We start from the raw sequence: 10848 nt of genomic DNA, 5'->3' as shown, positions 1-10848 counted from the left end.
TGTAATGAAAACCACCTGGTGTTAAGATCTTCGTTCAGGTATAGGTTACACAAGGTGCGTGGACCTGTTCACCATATACATGCAGATCGAGCAATATTTGGAGTAAACTGCACGGAAACCAAAGCCTCGATTTATATGGGCGGACAAAGAGACAGACAGACAAACCTCAATGAAAATCCCTCGCATTTTGCGAAAGCGTATTATAAGACAACTAGAACCTATATGGGTTTAAAGGGAGTCTGGTTAGTGTGCAGTGCAATTGCAGAATCATAAGTTATTAGCCACACGAATATGAGTCAAATGAAATAACGATGCACTGACTTAACTATCGAGCAGTGCTGATCCACATCACTGACTATTGGTATCAAACGGTAAGTCCAAGGGAGCTGTGACTATCGGCTGCAGAACATTGGGTTTTAAGTTACGATGCTGATGTCAGATTTTTAGGACCTACATTCATGGCTTAAATTAACGTTCTGTAACGTAGTGGATCATATGAATTTTCTTGTGACCCGTCGAGAGCAAACCTGTAATACTGAACCTAATTTCGGTGAATCGGAGCAGTGCAGTGGTTTGTGTTTGGCAATTTTAAATAAAACATAATTTGACCGATATTTTCTGAACTAAGTACTGTGCTTCACAATAACGATGCACTATAACCCGAAATAGAATAAAACCTTATAGGCCTTATACGGAGATGCTAAAACACACCGCGGCAGTATACTCTAAAACTGCAAGTAATTCGGTAAATCTTTGACCACCTCAGTTTTACCACCTCAAAAATGCCTTCGTTCATGGGATTCCATCTGCTTCGATTCAAGACAAATAAAAAATGCGAATTCGCAAATATATGGCTGCGACATCTCACCAAGAATCCATGTGTTGTCTTGCCTTCAAGCATGTATTCTAATTAATATTGGAAAGTTAATGAAACGGACCTGCCAGAACCTTGTTACTTTACAGACCTTATGTTTACAATATGCCTAGAAACTCTATCCCTTATATATATATACATACTCCATGACACACACACATATATATTTATATTGCATGAGACAAAATACTCCGCTTTTCATTGGACAACAACGGTCACGTGGGGTACAAATATATACTCGAATCCTACAGACGACGCCACATGTGTCTAATGAGTAGGTTATCTCCCTTTGTTGTAGTCCAGCAATAGTCACATCGATGAAGCCATTCACCTATACAGCGGTCTTTAGCATAACATGTGACGACGCCTCGCCCCATGTGAAGATTATTGACACCATATATGTGTGATTCTATCACAACTATCAATACGCCTATGTTTATTTACGAGACAAACAGCTAGGATACATATATTTATACGTCTGTTTGAAACGCATATGCATGTTCGAATACTATTTAGCAGAAACTACATGGAATAACTGGTATACAATAATTCACGACATGCAAACAATATATGTAGTCGATTAACCAGTTAAACAGCTTTACCTTGTGCAAAGTTTCATAAAAATCTGTAGGATCTACAAACATTCGTAGATCAGCCATCAACCAAAATGGATCTTCTATCTCAATAATCGCAAGGCTAATTCCCAAAAGGACTTTTAGTATAAACCACCAAAGAACTACGAAATTATTTTCAGTACAAAATTAGGACGGAATCTTGCAAAGAGAACTAAAGCAGTGGACAGTTTTCAATGATGGAAAGACGCAAGGTTCTAGTGGGATGAATGAAATCAGTATCTAAATCGTGTGCCATGCTCGTATACAAGTTGTCGATAATCCAAATACCTATTCCAGTTCTCCATTGATGAAAGCAACTATTCATACATGCAACTATCTAATTCAACGTGATGAAGATACCCTGCTAGCCCCAGGTTAAGCGGAATTAGACTTGAGTGGTTCTGGACGCTCTGTCCATGCATGTATAGCTAAAAGAGTAAAACGTAACAAAACTAGAGTGAATTAGGCGTTTGATAGAATAGCCTTGACTGACCAGTTTTTTCAGTAATAACTTGCGACGTTGACATTGGAATCGTCACATACCACACAATGTCTACTCGGGGCTGTATATTTTTCGAGATGTTGAATTAGATCTCTAAGCTGAATACATGAACAGCTGCAATCAAAGCGCGACTGAAATACACATTTTTTTGTTAACAATTTATATCTGTTTCTCTTTTCATGCATTATACCGTCCTAATTTTGCACTTTATATACTTTCTTAGTTCTTTGGTGATTTGTATCATTTAAACGGACTTTTTGAAATTGGGCATGCACTTATTTACCTGGAACGCTCACCTTGCTTGACGTTTGCACAGTATTCGATTGTCTTTTTCGATGTATAGACTTAAAACGTGTATATCTATACGTGCATATCTTGTTAATTGTGGTATGTTTACTTTTTAAGAACCCATATACTACTGGCACATGAACTGTTTAGCAATGGGGAACTCGTAAAAATCCTTCCCGTCTGTATCAAGACGGTCCAAAGCTGTAAACTCATTTGTTCGTTCCTTTATTACGTCACTGACATTGGTGTATGTCTGCTCGTAAAACATATATGAAGTACACACGCACTGCATGATCACAGAAGATATCGATGCGCTCGATCTACTACTGTCTGGATCTTCTGTGTAGCTCGTCATCGAGTCTCCCATTGCATCACTGTATTCTTGTGGTACAAGAAGCTTTGCGTTGATCAACTCTCATTTTGAGTCTTGTGCCTTCAAACAATCGTATCGAAAACCATTAACGAAATGTAATCAAATCGACACAGACATATTTCCATACATTGTCCCCAAAGCTGTTTGTGACTTAAGTCAAATCACAGTGCTCAGTTTTCGGTACCGAGAATTGAAATTTTGACACATTTGTCTTGAGAAAGTGGATAAAATTTTAATTTCTAAAAGCGAAAAATAAACTCTAAGATCGCATTTTGAATTTTGATTCAAGTCAGAATGGCTTTGTGGAATCGGCCAAAGGGGCTGTTTTTCAAAGGGGCCGTAACGTTACGCTGGTCGCAAATACCAAGGCGACGTATGCCCTCACTATGCGACATCAAGATGATTAGGCCGGCGTAACGCAACGACCTGCATAACGTTACGAACCCTATGAGAAACAGCTGTTTCTCAAAGGAGTCGTAATGTTATGCAGGTCGTAAATACCAATGCGACATATGTCGTCAATATGCGACGTCATGATGATTAGGACCCGAGTAGCATTACGACCTCTTTCAGAAACAGAACCCAGGGCCCGTGGTTGTTCAAAAATGTTTTAAGGCTTAATTCCGGATTTAAGTTTAAGCCAAGTCTTCAGTTTTGTACTTAGCCCAAAAAGAATTACGTAACAGTAAATATGATCTAAATTTGCTGCAGTTATACTTTGACTTTGGAGAACTGTATCTTGGCTGCTGAATTAGATTGAACGCTTAAATATAAAATATGACTTAATACTGGTATTAGCTGATACAATTTAGAACAACTGGGCCCACTTATCTGCATGTACATTGATAACAGCACACATATACATGAATGGCATTGATAACTTCTCATTTCATTAGTCTAGATCTTATCTTCAGACGCCGAGTTTGGCAACTTAATTTGGAAATTAATATTTGAATGAAACCACGCAAATGCACAAATATACATACATATCCCAAACACTCACGAAAATCCCTGCATTGAAAACTACAACAGGAAATGCGTTGGCAATCTCTCATCTGTACGGCGATAAATTGAAAAATGATTTAGTTATATACGGAATGCAACCATAAACCATATACGCTCATATACATATTCTCCCCCATCATGTCTACTAGGTTTAATGAAAATCCGCTTGGAACATTCGATTAGCAGAAGTGGCGTTGATTCATTCATGGCAATGTTGTCTTTAAGCGGCGGTAATTTTGAAAATAATTCACGGAATGAAACCAAAGAAGCTCATTCACATCTGATTGAGCTCAACTCACATATAGATCTATATACACACATTGCATTGCATGTAAACCAAAAAAATATTGAACCAAAAAAGCCTAACGCACATCTGATTGTCCTAACATGTTTCATGAAAATTCATACTGAGAAATTCAAATTATAAGAAATGGTAAGCTATCATTACACAAACCGTCGCACTCCTCGAGTCGCCCACTTCTTGTTCTAATGCCTTTTCTGTCAGCTAGTGTGTGCGCGTCTGCATGTGTATGCGTCCGTAGGTTATATGTTTTCAGCAATTTGCTCTTAAATTGAAAACTAAAATATAGAAGAGAATCAGGATTCTCGTACATGAATAAAAAAATAAATAAAACTTTACGCCAAGTATTTCACCGTAAATATGAACAGTATATACAAAAGTCCCATATGCGTTATATATCGAGTTGTCTATATCAATTATTTCTTTGAAAACTACGTTGTAACATGTGTAGCATCCATACTATATCCCGGGTCAAAACAACTAAAAACAAAAGACAGTATTTACTTCATTTTCAAGCACAAACACTGCAGGGATTTCTTTTAAAATTACATTTCACTGATGTATAATTCGGTTAGACGGAAATTGTTACCGGTTTTGGAATAAAGATTTAAATCACTGTATGTAAGGTGACAGATGTGCATGTCAAATGTCTGCATGTGGAGTGGGTGTCCCACTGGGCGTAACCCCTTTTTCTCCAGATGTGACCATCTGCACCTGGCCAACCGGTCAGGTAACTGATTAACAGTGCTTAAAAGCACCAATGAAATCAAAATATCAGTAGATAATATAGAGTGTACTATAAAGGAAAAATTCGAAATCAGTAGATGCACGGTCTTTTCTGGATTCCGTCAAGCCGAGTAATTCATATTAATCTCTTGAACGAAATTTTTTGTTGGTGTACACTAAGGCGCTAAGGGACCCTTGAGCTTACAGCCGAGTTCGATAACTAATCGCAGCGAGCCCCTCCATCGGGAGCCTCACAGTAGCTGCTGACGTCGGTCGAGAAACGAGGTTTACGAAAAATGGCGACGATCGGCTGGGTGAGAGGGTACCTCATGAGCTTGTTGGTCATAGCCTTTCTCAGCCATGGTGTGTCCAAGGAAACCATCGGAATTGAGGATAAAAAGAATGAGTAAGCTTTCTTTCACGTTTAGTGTTTAGCATTTTAGATCTAGGCATTATATTTAGCTCAATATCCGCCTGATACGAGCCAACGAACGAAACATCCTCTGCGAAAGTACGATGTTTCTGTTAATGTTACAAATGTCAGAATGAGTTGACAGCTGCATGCTATGGTTTGCAGTAATGGTAAATGGGCCTCAAATCCGGATCAGGGTACTGGAGAAACATTTTCATTTGATAGCATACATGTAAGAATGCATCAAGCAAATAAAAGCAATGATAATTGCTGCTGAAGTACAGGTACACTTTTAGACCGTAATGCAGTAGGCCTACATACATGTACATCATTACATAAATGCTCTCCGTGCGAGAACATTGACTAAAAGATCAAATTTACATAAACTGAATTCGAACTAAGTTGTTGAGAAAGTGACAAGATTTCCCATTATTTCAACGGACCTAGATCACATTGCATTATATTATAACAGTATTCTTTCAGCCAGAATTCCTAGATTGGAATTGTTGATTGTAAAGATTAGCCATAGTCAGACTGTTGTCATGTCATGTGTTATTGTGTGGCTACATGTATATGTAACTTTAAAGGTGTGCGGGGCCACCGTGGATCAGTTGGTTAGCGCGCTAGCACAGCATAATGACCCCTGGAACTCTCACAATTGTACATGTTGTGAGTTCCAGCTCATGCTGGCTTCCTTTCCGACCGAAGGTCTGACAGTAACTTGCTGATGGTCGTGTGTTTCCCGCAGGCTCTGCCCGGTTTCCTTCCATCATAATGCTGGCTGCCATCGTGTAAGTTAAATATTCTTGGGTACGGCGTAAAACACCAATCAAATAAATAAAAGCTGCACTTTCATAACTGGAGAAAGTTTGAGGCAAATTTCCTTTCATGTAGGTTTAACGAACATCTTGGTAATCCACCAGTGTCTTTAAATAATGCTGTTATGCATAGTCCTGTGGTCACTGAAGATCTCTTGTCTTCCACCAATATGGTGTGCACATCTGTGTTTCACAAGTAGGACAGTTTGTTTGGTTGCCTATACCCATAGAACTAACCATTGGATGAGTGAAAAATTCTTGAATATTAACCAAGAATCAAATACAAATACATGTACATAAGAAAGGCTAAATTTGTTTGTAACCCTACATTGTTTATTAGCATACTGTTATGAAATTCATAATCTGTATTGCTGATATATGTGTGATTGAAATCCTTCTATGTTTTTTTTTATTTACCTAGAGCCCTAGAGAAAGCAGAACGCTTAAGTCAGGAGCTAAACAAATTCTATACACAAGTTTTACCCCATGCACACATGGAAAAAGTAAGTACAAGTATCTATACATGGTTTACATGTGTATACTGTATATTAGCCCCTGGTCACCTGTCTGCATTGATAGTGACAAAGTTTTTATTTGAAAATTTTATTGTGAAGTGATTATACAAAACAAAGTATACTAATATATGCTGTAAGTGTGATTTATGTAACTGTAACTAAGTGAATTTAAATTAGTCACTTTTAGTAATTGTGTTTGTATGAGGAATTGCAAGTACTTTAAGAGGGATTTAGGAGGCATGGTTGTTATAAATATATATACTAGGCTCCAATGTAGCCAATATTTTGCCAATACAAGTACTCCGAGAATCAACGATATGATTTTTATTTGCTATATTCTCTAAGGATCAGCCATGTGGCCTCCAGAAACAAACCATAAACATCAACCATCTGGCCTGTATTTTATGTTATACTATTAATTTTTTTTTTCATTTATGTCTGTAGCAAGAGTTTTCATCGTATGACTGAAAAACGGTAAAAGTGAACTAGGGAGACAGTATAAATGATGTAGAAGCCATACTGATTGATATTGGATTTTGTAAGATATCAAACATTTTCATATTGTGCTCAATTGTCAGGTCAAATGCATAAATTTTGAAGATTCCTGCTTTGAGATGGGAATTCCAAAATGTGATTTCTCAAGTGCATGTTGTGTGGAACAATATTCCTATTTTATATCTAGAGGTTAGGCCATGATTGAAATTGACTGTATAAGATTCCACCAAAGTGTAGCCTAGATACAGTGTTATGTTGTCCTGTCCTACGATGGACTAACACATGTAGCACATCACATCATTTTTTTGTGAGACAAATTATAAAAGAAAACAAACAGGTGGGAACAGGTGGTACATGTACAGAGAAAGGAAAAAGCATGGTGTGCGTGTACTGTTTTGATGTTCTGACATAATTATTGTATATGCAGAAATACATGTACATGAATGCTGTTTTAATATTTTATAAATGTGTCATACTCTGTTGGCAATTGTTTTGCAGAAATACAATGAATCTACTAGAATCAAATATGAGAAAGTAGATGGATTGATGCTTGTAAAGGAAATGGCAGCTACCCTTGGAGAGATTCTTGGCAAGAAAGTAGAAGGTTTAAGGGTAAGCTTCTTTTGTGAATGTTATTATGACAAATCTCATTCCAGTGGTTAGTTATGTACATGTCACTGAGAAATTATTACATATATTTCATATATTTTACATATGTATATTACATATGCCTTTAAACATCAACCATATTTTTTTATAGATACAACAAGGATGCTATTGTTCTGTTTCTTTTTATTGTTCCTTTGATATTTTTTTCAACCTTTGAAATGATGAATAACATTCTTTCAATCTTATCACTGCAGAATGCTGTTAAGAAAGCTGAGAATATTGCCAAATATTACAAGTGGAACAAAGATTTGAAGGTACAGTGATTTGGCTCTTGTTTTGCGTTTGATGTGTGTTTGTGGTCTGACAACGATGTCTATTTATTACCAACCTTATGTGATTCTTTAACTCCTGTAATTTGGAGGATATGCCATTAGATGATTTCTATGACATCCAACGCCAAGTTTCTAATCACAAAGGCGTAGTATTACTAGGATGTGTGTTAGAGCTGTACATAGGTCAGTCTTAATCTACAGCTCTAAAAACATGCTTACTATTTCAGGCTTTTTTTTTATGTAACTAAACTTTAAGGTCTGTGTGACTGTAATCAGGCATACTTAATACACACGGTAGAATCAAGATGGCCTGATCTAACAATTCTTCAAAGCAAAATGCCAGTTCTTTTTCATTGTTTTATAGGGATCCAGTTGAGTGATGCTTATACTGTCATAGTGATATTCTGCTTTATATACATTATTGTCATGCCTCTTCCCACTTCGAGTTACATACCTGCTTTAATTAACGGACTACATTAAACACGTCATAGTGAATATACATACAGCCACATTACTGATGTATATATCACTACGCATATGTGAAGCAGAGTTTATGATTATATTATGCACTTTAGGTCTTACAACAAAGTTTTTTAATATTTCCTTTTACCATGTTGTTATACATTTTTATGTGCTGCATGTAATCAACTAAACTATACACGTGGAAAATAAAACAGGTTCTTTGATCATGAACTGAAATTATTCTAGTTCGGCTTCCGCGTAATGAATCGGTAAAATGGCACTGCTGTGAACTACGAGCAATTCACAACAAATTACAGTCTGTCAGTGTTAAATCCAAAAGGCAGAATGAGGTTAGAGTCCTACGAAATAATATTACTCACACTGTGGGTTGCCACACATCCAAAATTATGAGAATAAAGCACAAACACGCAGGAGGAGGAAGTTTGCCACCTTCATTTGTATGTCGGTCAATGGTAACGTAAAAACCTAACCCTGTGTTGCTGAAAAAGCTATCCATAAAAACAAATAAAGTGAAAATGGATTTCTTAAATGTACGATTCAGATAATACACAAATTGTTGGGAGAATAATACTCTCTGTAACGGCGGTTACAGTACAATTATTGTTGTCATATTTCTAATTCATTAAAAAAAATGTAAAAAAAAATATAAAAACCAGTGAACTGGGCATGAAGACTTGTACTTCCTCAGGATATTAGGGTGATTGGATACATCTCTTGTCGCTGTTACAAATTTGTTACATCACATGTACATATACACTGATTTTTTTGATTAACACTTTCTTAAAATGTTGTAGTTTGCTTTAAGTTCAATTAAACGAAACCTCAAAGGTGGCATAGTGTTCTCATCCAATGTAGTATACATGTATCTCGAGATATGAGTGTTGCCATTCCTTGTGATACTGCTCTTTTCTTGAGACCTCACATGGTTCCTCATGGATGTTTTATCAGTGAAAAACCATCGATAGTAGGATTAACTTCCATTGGCAATAAAAACTGTCAAATACTTATGTATTAGCCCAGTTGAATTCTTGGAATCAAGAAAGTATTACTGAATGGCTGACATTGAAGTAGTATAGAAAATGTCAACACTATGTATATGGTGTACAACTGAATTGCAGAAAGGATTCAAATTGAGTTAAAGCAAAGGTGCAACAGACATAAGTGTAAAGACCAGTATAAACTCTATCAGTGTTAAATGAATGGAGAATGCGTAAAACTCCTTCATGCCTGGTATCAAGACAGTACAAAGCTATGAACTCATTTGTTCTTTACTTTATTACGTCATAATTATTGGTGTACGTGTGCTCATAAAACATATATGAAATACACATGAACTGCAATGCCACAGTAGAAAAGGATGTGTTCTACTGTTATTTTGGACGATAGCTTGTCCTTGAGTCTCCAATTGAGAAATCAGGAGCCATGAAACTTAGTTCATGTCACAACCACAAAGAAGATTTGAACTGAATGTTGTGTACATGCATATTAAAGAGGTTCATACATGGAGATGTTTCCTGTGTTACCTAGGTGTGGTTAACTTCATGTATATGTATATAGGTGCTGAACAAAACCATGTTTGCATTGCTTATTTTGCCCCGAAATAAGATTTACAGATACTGGTATTATCTGTGTTGAACTTAACATAGATTTAACATCGCATGCATATTTGCATTCCTCAGTTTTGATATTGTTCCATAGCTGTGTAATTGCAGTATTGATGTACTATGACCTACTAGAAGAGGTTATTTACACAGGGACTGTGTTACACTTTCATGTGATCTGCTGAAAATGGAACCCGTCAAACATCACTATGTTGATGGACAAAAGTAATCAATATCCCCAGCAGACATGTACTTGTAGGGTGATTTGTGGTCAGAGTAGTTAGTTAGTCAAAAGAAACCATGTCTGTGTGAAGGTTCTGGTGATGAAGAAAGAGATGGACTCCACATAATTATGAATTTCAGGTACAGTGAAGAATGTCATACCAGCCATTCATTTCGGTGACCCATCCAGCATGCCTTGTAGGGCATCTGATAATTCTCCCTGCACATATCCCATTATGGTTGTAATAATCATGGGTCATTTTGGTGTTCAGAAGAGGAAGAGTCCATGAACATTTATTTCTTGGTCAGAGAGCAGTGTTAAACTATCTTGATTGTTGATTTGAGTTGGGATAGGGTGGGTGTGATTTGGGGGAGGTGGGAGGTTTTCTGTGTTGATGTTAGTGCTACAGACATTTAACATTCATTTAAACATTGTGCAGAGAGGTAGAAGTGCTGATAGTCATTGATATTTTACATATAGACTGTGTGTACTGGATGTTACAATAGCATAAACACCATGATGTACCCATCCCTGGGTTATTATGAAAGCTTTATAAATTATGAGCATATTGATTTTTCTTGTCACCTGACCATAAAAACCATGATGTACCCATCCCTGGGTTATTTTGAAAGCTTTATAAATTATGAGCATATTGATTTTTCTTATCACCTGACCAC

The 10848-nt window shown here is 36.8% G+C and overlaps 1 protein-coding gene across 1 annotated transcript in view; it reads left to right on the top strand.

Moving 5' to 3' along the window:
• The first annotated feature begins 4979 nt into the window (after nucleotides 1-4979).
• The window catches only part of LOC135471921 (voltage-dependent calcium channel subunit alpha-2/delta-2-like), a 45548-nt gene continuing 39679 nt past the window's right edge, over nucleotides 4980-10848 (top strand). The window contains exons 1-4 of the mRNA XM_064751362.1: nucleotides 4980-5089; nucleotides 6335-6416; nucleotides 7422-7535; nucleotides 7787-7846. Of these exons, the coding sequence (XP_064607432.1) occupies nucleotides 4980-5089; nucleotides 6335-6416; nucleotides 7422-7535; nucleotides 7787-7846 (366 nt within the window). The remainder of the gene's footprint in view (nucleotides 5090-6334; nucleotides 6417-7421; nucleotides 7536-7786; nucleotides 7847-10848) is intronic.

This window comes from Liolophura sinensis, chromosome 7 (assembly GCF_032854445.1).
Source record: "Liolophura sinensis isolate JHLJ2023 chromosome 7, CUHK_Ljap_v2, whole genome shotgun sequence".
NCBI classification, from domain to species: Eukaryota; Metazoa; Mollusca; class Polyplacophora; order Chitonida; family Chitonidae; genus Liolophura; species Liolophura sinensis.
The sequence above is the reverse complement of the archived record's forward strand: the minus strand, read 5'-3'. Positions and strand labels throughout refer to the sequence as shown.